The sequence below is a fragment of the Aspergillus eucalypticola genome, assembly GCF_003184535.1.
Source record: "Aspergillus eucalypticola CBS 122712 chromosome Unknown BO83scaffold_14, whole genome shotgun sequence".
NCBI lineage: Eukaryota > Fungi > Ascomycota > Eurotiomycetes > Eurotiales > Aspergillaceae > Aspergillus > Aspergillus eucalypticola.
Window position 1 is genome coordinate 789,207 of NW_020290288.1, and position 18,100 is coordinate 807,306.

General features: G+C 48.9%; 7 protein-coding genes across 7 annotated transcripts; 2 read left to right on the top strand and 5 right to left on the bottom strand.

Annotated features, from left to right (window-relative positions):
* Positions 1 to 3,448: 3,448 nt before the first annotated feature.
* On the top strand, positions 3,449 to 4,689 carry BO83DRAFT_314075 (uncharacterized protein; the record flags this gene model as incomplete). The annotated part of the gene is made up of 6 exons (XM_025527570.1): positions 3,449 to 3,522; positions 3,575 to 3,601; positions 3,669 to 3,903; positions 3,959 to 4,060; positions 4,139 to 4,492; positions 4,576 to 4,689. 6 exons carry the CDS (start codon positions 3,449 to 3,451, stop codon positions 4,687 to 4,689), a joined length of 906 nt encoding a protein of 301 aa, XP_025387686.1.
* A 68-nt stretch (positions 4,690 to 4,757) lies between these two features.
* Positions 4,758 to 5,124, bottom strand: BO83DRAFT_48530 (uncharacterized protein). Its single transcript, XM_025537390.1, has one exon. The coding sequence runs from the start codon at positions 5,039 to 5,041 to the stop codon at positions 4,826 to 4,828; it is 216 nt and encodes a 71-aa protein (XP_025387687.1). The 5' UTR covers positions 5,042 to 5,124; the 3' UTR covers positions 4,758 to 4,825.
* Positions 5,125 to 5,428: 304 nt separating this feature from the next.
* Positions 5,429 to 8,229, top strand: BO83DRAFT_362385 (uncharacterized protein). The gene is made up of 3 exons (XM_025529506.1): positions 5,429 to 6,684; positions 6,739 to 6,841; positions 6,895 to 8,229. The coding sequence occupies exons 1-3, from the start codon at positions 5,866 to 5,868 to the stop codon at positions 7,944 to 7,946; spliced, it is 1,974 nt and encodes a 657-aa protein (XP_025387688.1). The 5' UTR covers positions 5,429 to 5,865; the 3' UTR covers positions 7,947 to 8,229.
* Positions 8,140 to 9,342, bottom strand: BO83DRAFT_446507 (OB-fold domain-containing protein; the record flags this gene model as incomplete). The annotated part of the gene is made up of 3 exons (XM_025536599.1): positions 9,098 to 9,342; positions 8,308 to 8,933; positions 8,140 to 8,178 (listed from the first exon to the last, which is right to left on the bottom strand). The coding sequence occupies exons 1-3, from the start codon at positions 9,237 to 9,239 to the stop codon at positions 8,140 to 8,142; spliced, it is 807 nt and encodes a 268-aa protein (XP_025387689.1). The 5' UTR covers positions 9,240 to 9,342.
* A 1,250-nt stretch (positions 9,343 to 10,592) lies between these two features.
* Positions 10,593 to 12,546, bottom strand: BO83DRAFT_446512 (uncharacterized protein; the record flags this gene model as incomplete). Its single annotated transcript, XM_025536600.1, has 4 exons — positions 10,593 to 10,956; positions 11,007 to 11,332; positions 11,408 to 12,105; positions 12,162 to 12,546. 4 exons carry the CDS (start codon positions 12,544 to 12,546, stop codon positions 10,593 to 10,595), a joined length of 1,773 nt encoding a protein of 590 aa, XP_025387690.1.
* A 1,912-nt stretch (positions 12,547 to 14,458) lies between these two features.
* On the bottom strand, positions 14,459 to 15,439 carry BO83DRAFT_379083 (TspO/MBR family protein). Its single transcript, XM_025531417.1, has 2 exons — positions 15,307 to 15,439; positions 14,459 to 15,243 (listed from the first exon to the last, which is right to left on the bottom strand). The coding sequence occupies exons 1-2, from the start codon at positions 15,407 to 15,409 to the stop codon at positions 14,765 to 14,767; spliced, it is 582 nt and encodes a 193-aa protein (XP_025387691.1). The 5' UTR covers positions 15,410 to 15,439; the 3' UTR covers positions 14,459 to 14,764.
* Positions 15,440 to 16,270: 831 nt separating this feature from the next.
* BO83DRAFT_379087 (uncharacterized protein) lies at positions 16,271 to 17,463 on the bottom strand. Its single transcript, XM_025531418.1, has 2 exons — positions 16,962 to 17,463; positions 16,271 to 16,867 (listed from the first exon to the last, which is right to left on the bottom strand). Exons 1-2 carry the CDS (start codon positions 17,337 to 17,339, stop codon positions 16,460 to 16,462), a joined length of 786 nt encoding a protein of 261 aa, XP_025387692.1. The 5' UTR covers positions 17,340 to 17,463; the 3' UTR covers positions 16,271 to 16,459.
* Positions 17,464 to 18,100: the final 637 nt, after the last annotated feature.

An 18,100-nucleotide genomic window follows, 5' to 3' on the forward strand; every position in this document is an offset into this window, starting at 1 on the left:
GAGTTCAGTTCGCCACTGGATACACCAATTCTTGAGACGAGGGAACCGCAGATAGACTCATTTACCAGGTCTTTTCCGCTTTACCCTTGCAATGTGGGGTGATCATAGCCGATCTTATGATAAGATGTCATCGCTGGATACTTTGATGACGGGGAGGATCATCAACCCTCACAGGCGGCATTAGTAGGCGAGCATAATGGCCAAACTTTGGAGGGCAACGCTCAAATCCACTACATACTCAAAGCAGCATAGATAGTGGCTTTATTGGCGTGATCATTTCCCATATACAGTAGTACTGTTATGCACGGAGTAGGGTGCTCTTCTTGATAGGAAGATTTGGGGATTTCCCTTCCTGTCACGGTGGCGGGTGATGGGTCATGGACGGAGAAGCCATGTCTTGAAGTTGGTCAAGTCTGGAGCCGAGACGCGTATGGATCAGCTACACCGCACCTACGACCTGTGTACTGTTTACACTCGTTATTAAGATCCGGTTTTGATGACAGGCCATACAGATGCCAAAAAAGGGGTCTAGAGATGGATTGGTCACCGCTTGTGTCACTTGACCGGTGACAGGCTTCAATAAACCACTCGGTGGGAACGGCGAAGAATGGAGACTATCAGTCACCGTCTTTTTGAGGTCCATAGCAGTATCCTCTCTCCCCCTCTTCTTTGGTGTTCTTCTCGTTTCTTCATTTCCATTCATGAAAGATGGGAGGAGGGGAAGGGATGTATGCTCTGGGGAGAAAGAAGAAAACATTGAGGGGTTTGTGTTCTCCATACACAGTAAATGAGGACTGTGCGATGCTGTGGAGGGCCAACCAACCACTCGAGAGAATCACGACTCGTAATCTTGCCGGCATGACATCTGCTTTCCCCCCCATTAATGGTCTTTGCTCTTCTTGCCACGGAGTGTCTTCCTCCCGCTACCTGGGCTACGCGAATTTTGTTTATTTATTTCTCCATCTGTTTTGGTGTCTCCTTGGGTGGCATCATGCCATTTGGACTGTGAATTTACATAATCACGTTTTGTCCACAATAATCGCGGCTGTTCTTCCAATAGAGAGAAGGCTACCCGACATTAGTCCAAAGTGACAACCACCACCACCACAACAACTGACAACGTCAAAGACAGAAAAAAGTTTGTGCGTGGGATTTGAAGAAGAGGGGGAAAAGCCAATGATTGCAATTTCTTGGAAAGTTTCGGGCACCAGCGCAGAAAGGGAAGGGTGGGTGACTGGTACCGGAGTCCTAGACGACTGGCTGATGGGCCTCCACCCCCAAAACGGATAGATCAGAGGGTCGGAAGACGTGGTTCTCATGGAACAAACGAGCTTAGTCGACCGCCGGCCGTCTGAGTTACCAACCAAGGGTGATTGGGAAGACCCAACAGTGGAGCCGCTTCATCCGAATGAGTGGATGAAATGCATTTCGCAAGCGGATACCGTGGACCTGCTGATTGCGCCGGGGCAGTCGGGGAATGCGGGTCCCCACTCGGCGTGAGGCCCGTCCCCGCTACCCGACAGACCCGGCTATGGATCTAGTTCTCTAGTCAGCCAGTAGTCGTTGCGTCCGGCGAGATGGTGAGGATTACGATGGAGTCCCCAAACGGATCCGTTACCAACAAATGGAACTCCTGGGTGTCTCGCGGCCCAGTTGACCTATCTCGCTAGCAGCTCCGCTGCTCCTTAGGGAACTCTTAGCCCTGCTACTATGCCAGTAGCTTTCGAAGCCGGCTCCTTCCAAGAGCGTTCCAGAAGGATGAAGGACGTTCGTGGAATCGACGAAGAAGGAGATCAGGAGACGAAAATCTCGCAATTACCTTCTCTAGACAAAGAAGCTCATCGTGAGCGGCACCCCGTCGGCTTTGCCGCTTGAGTTAACCGTTGGAACGGAATAACTATGGGTAATAATATTGAGAGTGGCTATCTATCGTCGACGGACTACGGAACACTATGGAGGATCAACAAAGAATTCCCTGCAGGTTAAGCCGACTAAAGACCTTCTGGAACGCCACTAAGGATTCCACATTATTAATTCTCAATTGCCCCAGTCCATGACCTTCTTCGGGGGGTTGTGATCAAAAGTACCTACGAGCTTAGGCAGGTACAGGATGTGCTTGCATCGGGATGTGCGTTCTCCAGATGGATACCTCTGCCCAGTTTCTGCTCTTACTCACATGGGTGCCACCTTTCAGTGGGTGCGCTGTGTCTACTCGACTGTGTACAGACCCTCCTGTTGATCAGTCCCATCTAGCAAAGACAAATTTCATCAAGGCTGGCCAATCGTGATGTGAGTCAGGCTTGTGTTGACCCTGACGAAACATGATTGCTGGATTAGCCGGCTGGACTTGCAGTAGTCTCAGGGTGTCTGCATTCCCGCATGCCAGATCTACCCTTTTCCCTCTTTTTGGCTCCCATTTTCCAATTTCTCCGACACGGTGTGCAGAAGACTGTGTAGATCGATGGGAATCCTACTAGGATATCGGAGTACCGTGTAGAAAGTCCGATGAGAATGTAATCTCGCTTCAGTTATGATGCATCTCAGTCGGCCTATGAAGAGGCGGGGAAGGCAAGTATACCAGATGAATGGACTGACTTTTCAGTTCACTTCAATCATGTGTTCATAATTCCTTTTCTTCCCCTCATCTTTGAGATCTGTGCAGTTAGTGCATGCTATGTCATTGTTCTCAGCTTCATTTTCACATTGGTTAACATACTTCGTAGTGATTTGTGACTCCAAGACACTTTCAGCTGAAGCCAAGTAGTGAGGTAGCCAGGAGAGTAACAATATGTGCCCACCGAGCTGATGAGGAACAAGCCACCAGCGATGCAAACGAGCACACAAAAGCGCCGAGACATGCGTTTGACTCTAAGCGGACCGTTTGCAAGACATTTCATCTTAGACCAACGTCTAGCTATCTGTATGACACTATCATTTGAATCAACCTCTGAGAAGCAGACGCGAGTTTCTGACCTGCCCAACTTGGAAAATGACAATTTCCAGTGCAAAATGAGGGAAACATGGCGTTTTCCGTACTCAACACTACCATCAGCCTCAGGTATTGACTTCCTCTTCGGACGGAACTTACCACTCAGGCTTCATGATATTGTCATGAACCACCAGCATTACCTTTTCCTTCACAAAGTGTCACGCGTCACTAACTGGTGGCTGGCGCCTGGATGCTGAACGAATACCTTCGCAGGCAGTTTCCTCCGTCTTCATTCACCGTCTCGCTAACACTGTTCACTGGAGCTTACGTTGCCTGGGCAGGAAGGATGCCATAGTGATAGATCCTGCTGAGAGCCTATAAGATCACCTGGAAACTGTTTACTCTGTTTCTCCTTCGTTCTATCTCGCGTCTTTGACTTCGTGGGTGGTATCTAGCTGATCTGACGCAACTTCATCATCGTCCTACTGATAGTCGTCCCCCCCCCGGATAACTCTGACCATGGGGCCATCCAGACGGGCCAAAGTGATTCCGAACGCCTTTGCCGGTGGCTATAGCCAGACAGTCAAGAATCGGTAGGTCTTCTGCTAGATACGCTTCAGATCGGTCTGGCTGACTATACTATAGGCTTGACAAGGTTGTCTTCCCGGATAGGTATGTCTACTACTTCACTCTATACTGCATGGGATATCATTCTGTTCTACGGCTGACGCGAGCTTAGAATCAAGTGCGGAACCTGCAAGAAGTTTCGGTACATCGGCACTTTCTCTAATAGACAGTTGGACATTCTACGCCATGCGGTAGTGGCCGATGGAGTTTCGCCTGTTACCAGCGGAATTGCCAGATGCAGACAGTGCACCGGTCCAGGCAATACTGAATTGAAATGCTCCCAGTGTGACCGTGTCAAATCGATTGAAGAGTTTGCGAAGAACCAGCGACAGGAGCGCGATACTGCGGTATGTTTCCTCGGTTTAGTTGCGGTGGAGTGCACCTGGGCTAACCTCAGGACAGCGATGCATGAACTGTGTCCAGAAGCATACGGAGACTGAACCTTTGATTGATGAAATGAAGCAGATCACCGGAGGCGATGATACTACTGCTAGCTCTGTTACTGTTGGGAATCCCCCATGATCTCTACTTCTATATCATCTATGTCTTAGTTGGGATGTACTGACAAGCTCGAAGAGTCAGGCAGGCAGTAGCTCCATGGCTGTCTCGTTCAAGCGGCTCCAGCTGACCGGTGCTCATGAGGGATCTGGTTACAGTGACGATGAGGATGACGGTGACGATTTGTCCGTTGGCGGTGGTGTCTTCCTTGAGCCTGGGCACACCGACGAGAACAGCAGCACCAACAAGGGCAAAGAGAGGGTCTTCACCGGATACGATCCTCAGGGAAACCCCCATGTACTCACTCACCGTGCGGAAGCCACCCAGTCCTACGAGAGCGAATGGTCTGTCTGGGGAGTCAAGAGCAAGGCTACTAGAAGTGAGGCCGGTCCCGCCAGAGCTACGCCGAAGAAGGAGTCCAAGTTCGCGAAGATTCCGGTAAGTGCCATCGACTTTGCATATCTAAACCCTTTGCATATCTAAACCAAGATTCGATGTTAATGACGAGTGATTCCGCGCAGCGCACCATCTATGAGAAGGGTGAACTGCCGAGCATGGCCATTCCCGACGCCAGCGGTGCGAATATTCCTTCTGACGACGAGGATGAAGAGAATGATTTGGACGGCTTTCTGTGAGCACACTCGGTATCCCAGGGCAGAACTCAGGTGTAACAGTGATTGTGATCGTACTGAGTCTGAAGTTATTGGGATTATTGAGGCGACTGGAAAGCTGTAAAAACCCATATGAATTTCTTTTATCCTCCAATTCGGGCTACTGCCTTAATTCTTCTATTCGGCTAGCCAATCTTGCTCTTCTGGGATGGTGTGACAAGTGTACTGTGACAGCCGGAAGCGATGGGTCACTGGTAGGAGGAGGCGCAATAGTGGCTGGATTTTCAATTGCGGTTCCATTGCTGTTACTATTCGGTTGTTTTATCCTTTGTAGTGCCAATTGAAGAACATGGACGGTTCCACCCTTATCAACCATGGATGAAGCGATCTTGGTTTCAACTACAAAGTAGGCCGGTTCCCGCCCAGGAACCAGAGACTGCCGACCCGCAGAGTCTACAGTAGTGGTGTCTTTATATAGCGAGTTAGGCACGCATTGTAAATGGTTGTAGAGCTTCACTACATCGAAAATTCGCCACCGATGGTCATTTTAAGAAGCCAGTTCTGTAGTTGCCATTGGCGAATGGTAGTATTGATGAAAGTCGAAGGTCACCCAAGGGGGTGGCCGAGAGAGAAGAAGCGAAGGCGAAATGATTCCATTCCGTCTCCAATTGAGATCCCCGCAGCCCGCTGGCCATGACGTAGGCGGCCATCCTGTCTTTTCTTTTCTTTCCAGCATAGACGACTCTGTCAAGTGTCAACATCTGTTTTTAGTTGTCATCTGCTTTTTTTCTTCCTTGTCTTTCGATTTTCTGTTCCTTTCTGCATCAGACACGCGACGACCCACTTAAGCTGTCAGTCTTCAGCTCTATTTTCTGTTTTGTTGCCAGACCCAGCCCACTTCGCTACACACTGAGTGTATCCCGTTGGTTTCAGCATCCGTCGCCCCTCTTCCTGCCCCGTCTTTATTTTCTACTTCTTTCCCTCTGTTCTGGTGCAGACCAGTCAGTCCGTTGCCACACGATTGTCGCACCTCTGCTTCCTGTTGCTCTGATATTTCTGTCCTTGGCTCTCCCTGTAGCCTTTTCCTGCATCAGCTCTTACCTCACTCCCAAGGCTGCTCTGGTGATTGATTACCTTGCGCTCGTGATCAGGCAGGGCAGACACCACTGACCGGCGTCGTGCGCCCCGGCACCCGGCGCGATGGCTTACAACAGCTTCCCCAACAGTCCTTCTTACTCGCAGTTTGGAAGCATGAACCATGCCAATCCAACCGAAAATGGCGCATCTTCTTACACTCCTCCGTACCCCGCACAATATGGGCCGGAGCAGGTGAATATGCCTCAGCCTCAAGTTCCTCCTACCTCCGCTTCTCCGACAGGTTACTATCCGAAGCCTCCCTACGAGCCAGCTCCATGGCAGCAACAGCAGCAGCAGCAGCAGCAGCAGCAACCACCACCACCTCCTCCCGCGAGGATCAACGAGGCTGTGAATTCGGCCTTTCGCCAGGCTGACTCTCCAGCCTATCTGTCTCCAGAGGTGGTCTCTCAGATAACTGCGACGGTGATACAACAGCTGAAAGCGACGGGGTTGGACAATTTGCAAGGTGATCAGCAACCGTCACCACCACCGCCGCCGCCGCAATGGAGTCATCCAGCTACAGCCGCCATGTATGGTGAACCGTCTCATTCACCTAGGCCGCAGAATACCCCTCCACCACCGCCTAAGATCCCACAGGGTAACCCGGAATACCAAGCACCTGTGCCGCCTGTACATCCCAGCAGTCCTCATTTATTCCCCGGACCATCCGTGGGGCAGCCGGGTGAAAGACGTGGATCGCCAACAAGCCAGAGTCAGGTCAGCGACCATCACCAGAGCATGGAGTCCCGACCAAAGCCGCCATCGAGGGAAGCTACGGTAACTGAAATGACAACGTTGGATAAAGTATGGGGCAAGTTCTTCGAGGACGGGAAGCCAACAGAAAAGCTCAGCATGCTATTGCGCGGCATCGCAGTCCACCTTGTAAGTGCAGTCCGTAACTGGTGTGTTCTAGAGGCTAACGAGATTGATGGGTAGATTGAGAATTACCCGCCGGAGAATACTCTCGTCGTGGTTCCTGAGAAGATGAAACAGTTCTATGCAGATACAAGTGTGTCGTCTGACCCATACCCTTGGGAAGGTCGGTTCTTGTGAGCCTCTGTAATGGAGCAATTGTTGCTGATCTATGACTAGACATCTTTGACGACCGTACATCCCAAATCTCGAGGTTACTGCGAAGGCTTGAAGTGGAACATCATCTCGTACAACATAAACTCCATGAGAGGCCTGACATCCCGGGCCTGACTCCTCGTGGTTTTGCCCGCTGGGCTACTTTAATGATTCAAGCCCACCCTGAGAAAGAGTACGAGCGCTTCCAGAAGGCGCTGTTGAACATGCCCATCAACAACCCCGACAACAGGAGCGAGAGACTGCCCAAGGAGTTCTCAAGGCGCTTGTTCCCTGATGCCCCAGACCTTGCATTGAGAGAAGAGATCGATCAGAAAATCATGGAATTTTGCAACGTCGACTTGCCGCCCATCACCGAGGACGAGCTGAAAAAGGTTGCCGCACAGCGTCACAAGAAGTCTGCACACAAAGCATCAGTGAGCTCCGTCGACTCAACCCCTTCAATGGGGGAGCGTGAGCGTCAGCCCTACTATAGCACATCATCTTCTGCCATTGTCGATGATGAGGATAAAGAGGTACCATCGCGGCCTATTGAACGCGAAAGGAAGCCCTACACTGCGCATCCTGGAGGCGGTAAAGTGTACGAAGATAAAGCACCCAGCCATCGCCATGCGAACTCGATGTCCGCAGGATCTGGCTCGAAAGATGGCCCGATCGAGATCGGACCCCGAATGTCGGAGACGCACCTCCACACCGGGACTTCACGTCCCACAACTACGTTCGGACGATCTCGAAGTCCGTCACGGGGGGCTCATACAGGCGGCGACTATAGGCACTCCGAAAGCGACCTGTTAGGCCATGGTAGTGGCTCTCGATATGGAGGGTTGTCGGACAATGACTACTACTACCCCTCAACTACATCTGCCCTCCCAGGAGACATCGACGACAGTCGCAAATACCACAACCTTAGCCCCGATCATGGCGATAGGCGACTATACGATGCCCTGCGGTCCCGAGACAGCGAGCGAGAAAAGATCAAGCGCAGCAGCTGGGGCGGCGACGAAGATTACTATCGCGCGGCCACCGGCTACGACTATAAACCGTATGGGTATAGGTGATATTGATATGCTGACCGTATTTGACCATTAATACTTATCGTTCTGGCGCGCTTTTTGTATGAAAAGAGATATCCGTTTATGAGTTATGACTTATGCTAGCGTTCATTATTATTCTTGGCTTCTTACGTCTTATGTTTAGCCACTGACTTTATTCCTTTTTCCTTTTTGAAAGTGTACCACGAACTTCCCTCAGTTAATGAACCTTGGCTCCTTGTCCTCCCTTCCTCTTCTGCTATAAAATGTATAATATCACTAATACCACACCTTTCGGGATCGCACACACATCATCCACCCCCATCCACCCTCTTCACCTTCCTCCCCTCAATAACCCTCATAACCCTCCCCCCTCAACCCTACAAACCTCCGCCTCCCTCTCCCTCCCCCTCTCCTCCCTCTCCCACATCTTCCAAATCCTCCTCCGATCCCTCTCCTCTCTCTCTTCTCTCCTCCTCTTCCTCCGTCTCCCCCTCTCCTCCTCCTCATCCATACCCACACCAACACCAACACCTCCATCCTCTCCTTCCACTTCCACCTCCCCTCTCAACCTCTCCACCTCCTCCCGCCCCAACCGCCACGGCACATCCAACACCTCCACCAAACACCGCGACCGCTGATCCACGAACCGCATCTCAGCGTTCGTGTCCCGCACAGGGAATATCCGCTCGAGCTGCAGCTGGTTCACGCCACGGAAGGTGGTCACCGTGCCTTTCATGTGCGCGAGCGTCCCCGGTGTATATGGGCTTATGTCCAGCGGAAGGGCGGTTGTAGGGGATATGTGTGTGTGTATTCCAGATGGTGGTGGTGGTGGTGGTATCATGGATGTGGAAATTGTAGGGATGGCTTTCTGAACCACAACGTCGAGCGTCGCACCGCTGCTATCGTCGAGCGTTAGGATCGTGAGCGTTGGTAGATCCGTTCGAGAGGTTATTAGTCCCAGGACGGAGATGTATGAAATAGGGTGGTTTTTGTGGAAGTAGGTTTTGGGATCTATATGTATAAATTTTTTGATGAGTGGGGTTAAGATGGATGGATGTAATAGGGAGGGAGATGAAGATAGATGAAGATAAGTACAACATTATTTGTGTGCTACATGCAACCGAGGCAAAGTGATAGGAGAGTAGGGGAAAACGGGGATAGGGGATAGGGGATACCTGGAAACTCCGGCCTTCTTTTCAATCTGAGTACATCCACCGCGGCCATCTTCACCCAGGTGAAGTGGGTTGGGGACGCCTTGAAACAGTACGCTGGGTAGAATTCAAGGGCGTCATGGTTTTGTGCTGTCGCCATGCCCATGGGAGGGGGGGCATTTTCATGGTTGGGGTTGGGGTTGGGTCATTAGGTTTTCGTGTGGGGAAGATAATAGAGAGATTGTGAAGATGAGGAGGAGAGATGGTGGTGTTTGTTGATTTGAGTAATGATGGGGGTGGTGAGGGGAAATGGGCAGTAGCTTTGTTATCGGTCACGTGGGTATAGGTCATGTGGTGATAAGGTACCCTGCGATGTATATTATTCTCTTAACCTATTTGGCTCAAAATACTGGTTTGACAGGTTATAAGGCAGGCTTTCTACATAACACTCAAATCCTGTATTTCTGAGCTGTTAGTTAAGATACATATTTGATAAATGAATCTGTTAATCAGTATCTGTTTATTGTACTCTGGGTACGATGATCCGGTCGATCTCAAATAGCGGAGTAGAGCTTTTAAGAGATGCGCGTCCTGAGTCTGTAAACTCACGATTCTAGTATTCCACCGGATAGCAGAGAGGTTATGGAATCTGGAAGGGTTAACTCCTAAAGCGCAATAGGACCCATAAGAGATTGATTATCTACTACTATTATAGAGTTAGCTGGATGTCCAAAGAAGATTACTCTAGCAACTAAATCATCGGGCCTACTATACTGCTGCTGGCCTGATGTAAGGAAGACTTTTAGAAGTGAGTCTCTCAAAGAAACCCATAAGGCCATCATTATTCGCAGATAGTAATACCTGCGAACCTTGGCATCCCACATACTATACTAGTACGTCTGAGAGGAAGCAGATATACCATCCGAGTTGTAAGGGTTTATCTTCATTGTGTATACAACCTGGAGCTAAATCGTTTGAGAATAATAGTAATACATGAACAGCTTTCATTGCCTTCTCCTCTTCTTTCACTAAGTATCTACTATCCTCTTTGACTGTATACAATCAGAAAATATACTAGTATTATTAGGCCCGTGGGATAGGTTTGAAGCAAATTGTGGGCCAGTCTTATCAAAGCCTCACAGAATTCTTGGTCTTTGCAACTGTCAGGAATAACCTATTGAAACAAAAATAACCCTTTCCTCACTAAGACACGATCCTCACATTTGAACCTCTCTAACCACAATGGAAAACCTACAGAGGAGTCACAATTGCTTACCTTCAGTTCGTTAGACAGATAGGGCCACACAATTTCTCCTTTTTGTGATTGAAAATATGTAACTCTGTGAAGTCGTTCAAGAAAAATGCGTGGAAAAGCCGGCACTCATCATAAACTATGAAGTTGTCAGCAAGATTAATGACAAATGCAGAAAATACTAGCGAACAAACCTGAAGTCGGTACGCTGGTAGCGCAATTGATAACGATCCAATCATCGACATCTTTCTTCTCCAGCCATTGAAATTACTGCCCGCCCTTTTGAAATCTCCTGATATGGTCATCGACTCTATCATATGCTCTCAATAGCTCTACTGCCCACTTCTTCTCAGGTATGAAAAAATCAACTCTTCCAGAATTCGTCCTGGCCCACTCAGTAGATATTGGAACCCCTCGCCCTGCCAGCTTACAAAACGACCTATAGAACTCATCTTGATACTGTGCTTCAACGAATCTCGGTTGTGCTGCAGTTGACAGGATCTTGCTGGTAGTGGAATGTTTCAAGTTCATCCTCGAAAACTCAGGTAGAATCTCCATACACAGCTGAGTCAAGTATGTGAAGCGCGTCGGCAAGGGTCTTTTGTCTCGACCAATGAGGTACTGAATCCACCTAAGGTTCTATTAGTATGAGCAACATCAGTAGTGTACAAAGATACTTACTTCTCATGCAGCCGGGATGGCAGAACAGCAATTTCATATTCTTCCAGGTTCGCTGTGAGACCCGCAAGTACCCTGTGGATCCAGCCTCTCACGTAGCAGACCTCCAACCCTGGTCTCTGCTCCCAATCAATGTGTCCTTTCTCCGCAATCTCGCAAAATATTTCATAGACTGGACTTTTAAGGTCTATTGGTCGTGGGAAAGAGCGAGCGACACCGCATTTCACCAGGAATTCAAAAGCAGAGTCCTCATTACCGTCAAGGATGTTGAGAACATGCTGCTGGGATATCACAAACGTCCTGTCATGTTTCATGTCGGTGCGATAGGTCTACTGCAATATTAGCGGTGGCGTTCAGTCTAAAACGAATATAGACACCATTAGGGAGCAAAATTCGGAGCATACCTCGCAGATGAACCGTATCATCGCCGTTACGCCTCCGGGATGCCCGTTCGTAAGCGAGAACACATATCTCTTAGCTTCCTCATCAATTGTAACAACCAGATTGGAGAATTCGTATCGAACTATACGGCAAAGGACGTCATTGAACTCTGATTCAGTATAAGAGAGGCCAATCTTCGGTGATTCACTACACAACTGGGGTGTGAGCGTTATGCGTTGTGTTTCGGGAATAGTGACTGGAGTAAAGAATTTGGAACCCTGAGGCGGCTCCAGACCCATCGATGGACTTCCATAGCAGCAGAAGAGACAAACTCGGAGTTTATATCTATCAGGCTTGTCTATCAATGACTTGATTATAAAGTTCCACAGGTAATCATCATCGTATGACATTTGCGCTTCGTCCACAATCATAACAACCTCGTTGCTCATGAGGTTTGGGATATGAACGGGTGGAAGTCGTTGCTTGAGCGCCATAGCAAGTGCCACCCAAGGCTCTGAGTCAAGTTCATCAAGATTTTGCTTCCAAGTGTGGACGAATGGGACGATGCGTCCCTGATCTTGCAAACTATCGCGAAGTAACCGCGCCAGCGTTGTTTTCCCACTGGCTGGGGTTCCTCTGACGTGGACGACGGGGTAGGCATCGATGAGCTTGATCAATTCAGCTACTGTGTGTTGCCTTGGGGAAACAGTTACATCGTCCGCTATCACCGATGAACATCGTCAGCTATGGCATGTGAAGGTAGGGATAGCATCGAACCTATTCGGCAGAGTCCGGTGTCCTTTACGTCTTCATCAATTATCACTGAAGCTACAGCTTTGAAAACTGTGGGAAGATGGGGCGGACCTTGTGGCTGGAAACCGTAGATAGATGAAGGCTTGAATGGAACAGCATCTTGATGCAATTGAAGTTGGTGATCACATAGCTTACACTCCTCGTTGGGGTCGACCATCGAACCCAAGTGGAATTCCCCTTTCTCGCACGGGCAATGAAATTTTAGCTGGCCGGTTGTAAAAACGAAGGTGCACTTGCCTGAAGCCATGATGCGAACTTGTGGGACGTTAGAAAATCTGGGACAAGCTGCAGCGCAAGTAATAGCGGATGGCACGTTTGCCAACGGCAAATCCAACGAGTTGGCGGCCATTATGGAGATCAGTGAAGAAGCCATAAAGAGAAATTAGGAAAAATAACGTTGTTTCCTTGATCCGGAACGTAGGATTCGCTTGAATCTAAACCTTCCGAGTCGCAAGAAGCAATTATCACGTCAGGCTTGGTTTGCGGTTACGCCGTTCACATACAACAGTGAATGCTTATTTCCGGCAGCACAAAAGATTGAAAAGGAAAAGACCAAGGGGGACTGAAGTCTGGTGAAAGCAGGTGAGTATATTGACATTGATCAAAGTGAAAGCATAATACAGATAATGGCACGTAATGGTTCTGAAATGGACGCTGACAGAATTGAGATAAGCTGTGACACCTTATTCATTATTGGTGCAGGGAGATGGTAGTTCTCATTCATCAATGAGCTAGGGCATTCATCAAACTACTGAGTATCGGAAAATTTTCCATTATTACCAAGCACTATGAAGCCATGCAATGCCTATGCAAGAAAGCTTCAGAGTGTAATGGCTGGTTCTACAGAATTTTCTCATATACGGGTGGAACCTTGACAGACATGACATTACTGTCCTGCCGTCAGCCTGCATTAAAAGTAGTGAAAGTATGATTATTTTTCTGCTACACTACGATTGAAATGAAGGGGCTGCAATATATAACCGGTAAAGAAATAGAGGCACTTTACCGTCGCATTTCACCAATATAAATGGATTACTTCTTTATCAAGAATGATTCTAAAGCATTCGACTGCAGGAAAGAATCTTCTTACTATAAGCTTGCAGCCGCTTCGACGGGCCCATTTTAGGGTACAGTTCCCCGTCAATTCTTGAGACTAGCAGTATTAGTAGCCGCGATATTTTATTCCCAGTCTAGTACTTGACGGCGCTTTTAACATCCAATAAAGCAATAAGCGGCCGGCCGGGGGAGGGGGCGAGTGGTGATGCCACCTTCCACTGAGTGGGCTAGAACGACCTCTGGAAGACTCGACATTTTCAGAATCTCATAAGTATAAAGTGGACTGTCAATTTATTGAGACTATGATGGATATGGATGGAACCATATCAAGAGATTTCGAACAGAAGGACAGTACTTTGAACCGCTGGAGTAGAGATCCATTGATGTTGGTGTTGATATCAAATGCGGCACCAGCGTACTGGTAGACGGAGAATGGAACTCATATGAGGAGATGAACGTCTATTATACAAACCCCAGTGGGTTGAGTCGTACGGGGTCGGTCATAGAAAGCGCAAGCATCAGGAAAATATGATGACATTCAGATAGGTTGGTGATGGACAAGGCAGGGTAGGCATACCAAGTGGGCACATACAAGCTGGACGGACAGAATGAGATGCAGCATCGTATAATGGAATGCAGTCCAACATCAATCGTTGCATACTTACCAGGAAAAGCCATTATACCCGGATGGTCTCGAACCCCAAAGTAAGCTAAACCGTGTGGGATTGATTGACACCAAGGATATCAGGCTTTTTGAAGAGTTCCAGGAACTGCCACTAATCGGATGAAAATGCAATGGGCTTCGAAAGCTAAGACAGTGAGCCAACAGTTCACTGCAAACATGGGCGTCACGCCTGCAAATGAATCTAGATCCCAGCCCAAGTCAAGGCCGCCAAAGCATAAAAGCATACGGAGAGTGACAACTTCACGTTTGTTTCTCTTTGCTGAAAAAATTCGTTTATCTTGCTGATATTTCATAGTTCATGATGAGTGCCGAACTTTCAATGCCATTCTCTAGGAACGACTAATGGACTGCTGTAGATATCTTACTTTGAAGGACAGATCTTGTATGGTGGCATCTAAAGACCTGAGATGGTTTAGATATAAATGCCTGCCAATCTTACATGATTAAAGAAGCCAAGACAAGGAGAACACAACATACTGAACGAGCTTTAGAATCAAACAAATCACATTTATGCCTGATCGTCTTGTTAGGGGAGATAGGCGGCGCCCAACTTCATTGCCCACGGCCCTAGGAACTCTATATTGCAGTTTTATTCAGAAATGAGGAACTGATGCTCCATGAGATAACATCCGCATCGTCCATGGCATCTTCTCTGATACCCTGCAAGGAGCCGAGAACACACCCGCACTACATTTATTAAATAAGAAGACATAGTACTATTTCCTACGCCAACATATATACTACCTTACACAATCAATCCAAATTTGATCCACGCCTCAAAACACCCGTGAACATACAACCACATATAGTACATCATCCATCATAATCACTCCTCCTTCCTCTCCCCACCCCCAATCACCCAATTATTCAAAATCCCCACCCCAGCATTCAAATACGTCGCCACCCCCAACCAAGCCGCATACGGCGTCATCAACCAAAAAGCCACCCGGTCATGCTTCCACCAGATATGCATCAACGCCGCCACATTCCCACTCAGAAGCAGCAGATCGGCCAATGCCCACGCCGGCTTCCGGAACATGAAGAACAGTGGCATCCAGAGATGGTTCAACGCCAGTTGAGAGATGTATAGCGTCTGCGACTTGACGGTCCAGTCTTGGACGATTGATGATGGTGATGATAGTGAAGGAGGGTATGCGCTGGCTATGGTTCCTGAGACTGTTGCGTGGTGAATGGCGAAACCCATCATGCCATACAGGACGGTCCAGACGACGGGGAAGGCCCAGGTTGGCGGGTAGAGAGGGGGCTTTTTGAGGGAGTGGTAGGTTTGTTTCGTGCGGCCTTTGCCTGGTTTGTCTCAGTATTTGTATCTCTTCAAAGGGGAGAGGTATGGGAGTGGGGGAAGCTCACGGTTGGTATGGTACCCGATTAGAGAACCTGTCGCGATAGGCGTCACGATGGATACTAGGGGGTGGGCGAACATCGCCTGAGGGAGTGCGGCGGACCAGGGCATGGTTGGTTATTTTCTTTCTTTCAGCTTGGGTTATAGAATAAAGTTGAAGGACCTGGAGTTTGAGTGTGGAGTTGCGATGTATTTATTTGTTTCGTCTGGATCGATCGATCGCGGAAGCTGGAAGTGGTCGACGTCATCCGCATCCGATCAAGGAATGTCAGTAGGATCGCGTGGTATAGATAGCCGACTGTCTACAGTGGGATGTGGATTTATATCGTGGATGAAGACTGCTCCACTGGAAACAGTATTAACTAAGCGATAAGTTGAAGGTTGATCATGCAAGTATTTTGTTGATTTCAGTGCTTGTTAAATCACTCGCTTTTTCCCCGCAGTTGGTGAACCACGGCGTGTGGAGAAGCTTATCACATGCAGGAGATGATATAGGGCATGTTCTACATTTGATTGAAAGATGAATGAAGATCTGTGGAGCCCTGCTCTTGTGAGAAATAAGGAGTAGTCTATGTCTACTATCTCTTCAAGAAGGAGTCTGGCAAAGTAGTGAGCCTTGCATATTGATTCCGCAGCGCTTGGCTCTGTAGCGGTTGATGAGCAGATCACACATGCGACGTTTGCGATCTGCGTCCGTGGGCTTGTGTAGGTGCTTTCTAGGAAGCTTGCTGATGCTTTGTAAGTGCAGCGAATATAGCAGAAGTATCTTAGTGATTTTTGACTCTTGTAGTGTTCAATCAATGACATAGCAACGCGCCCTGCGGCTCTATGTGAACCATCATGCACCTGCAATGTCTTGATAATGTTCAAGCTCATGCTATATGGAGACGGGAACTATTTCTCTGAAATATCAGTATTGTTTCTTCACTGCGGCATAGTAGTTGAAATCATTTAAGCGCCTGCTGGAAGATGTGCAGCCAAATAGGGCTTGCGTCAGATGAATGCAGTAGAGTATATCAGACTAACAAACATTGCTATGACAAAGCACATGACTAGACCTGTCCAAACAGATAATACATGAGAAGAGAACAAAGGCTAATATACAATGCTTGACGATGTCGATGTAATGCCTCTAACTATAAAGGCTTTCCAGCCACGCTCTCACCAAATCCCCAACCACTTCTTAACAGGCCGCTTGTTACCCTCCCAATCAACATACACATTCTTATCATCCTCACTCTGCTGCTCCTTAGCCACAGGAGACTGGTCATCCACAGCCACCTCCCCCTTTCCATCAGCACCAGCAACATCCTTCTCATTAGGCTCCTCCAACCCATGAGCAACCCGATACTGCCGTCTCTTCTCAGCATCGTCCACCCGTCTGCGACGCTTCTCCCTCGTCTCGATCGAGTTGTGCTGCACATGCATGCGGAACACCGAAATGGCCTGCCGAACCGTATCAATGGGGTGCGACAGCAGCGCCGACCACGGCGGCAGCAAATGAGCGAACGGTGACGAGTGCTTGAAGTTCGTGGTAAATGTGAAAGTAGCCAAGGAGGTCAGTACACCCTACACAGATCACATTGGACGTTAGTAAACCCATACCACTCGTATATCATTTTGCAATCGAACAAATACACAAGGAGGGATGTGGATGTCTCACCATCGCAATCCAAATATGAATCCACCGATTCGTCAAGAACTTGTGCATGACGGTCCCCTCAGGCGGGAACATGTTTGGGTACTGCCTGTGCTTCTGCTCTTCCTTTTCCTTCTCGCTGAGCTTCGGCCCCGGGTAGTTGATCGGGCCGCTGCTGACAACCTTCCCATTGCGGGTTTGGACGACCCGGCGCGCGGGGTGAGATGGAGGACGGAACTTGTCGGGCTTGGACAGCACGCGGGGTTTGCTGTCATCGGAGGCGCATCGCTGGGTGGTGCTGCTGGTGATGCGGTAGGTGGTTCGCCGGCTCAAGGCGCGGAGGCTGAGCGGGGAGGGAGCGCCCCGGGGGAGGAGGAATTGGGGGATTGTGACGGGCGGCATTGTGTATAGAGAAAGAGAGGTGGAGGCTGACTGGTGAGGTGCACCGCAGATGAGAGCTAGAGTTGGCTGCTGGGAAATGCCTGGCCTGTTGGTGTTGCGGCGCGGGTATTTTTTTCCTGGCGCTGCGGAGGATATACGGATCACGTGATTATGATTTCGTTGAGTCTACGCTGTGCTACTGCTGGAGATTGGATAAGAATTACTGTGAAAGATACCAAACACATATGTTGTGTATCTGTTAAGTGCATAGATACTCATGAACTCTTTCTATGTGCATGTGCATGTGCTTGCAATAAACCAAGTACGCGGTTCCTGGTGCCTGTTGAGGCTGTTGTTCCCTCTGCCTCAGGCCACCTCGGGATTGTCCCCGGCGGAGCGGAACAACACGAATTCCCATGACAAGTCGGCCAAACTCGGAGGACAAATGATGGCGCGCGGATTTCCAACACCAGGGCTTTGCGGGACCAGAAACAGTTCAATTGCGGTGGCCCAACTCCGTATCTTCTCCGGGTCTTCTCCGTAGTTACCGCCCTATATTTGTGTGTGTTACGTAGGGAACTGGGCCACCATGACGGAGGCACAAATATGGCAAGTATGAACAGAGGATGAGATCATTCGGAAGCGCTACGTCAGTCGCCGGCAGAAAAGCCGCTATATGCTCGGAAGGGATTCAGCGAGTATCATCTCCTATTGTAGAGTAGTGTAGGAACTCCAAAGAAAAAAAAAGCATGGAGTCTCAAGCCTGGCATGCACAGGGGTCA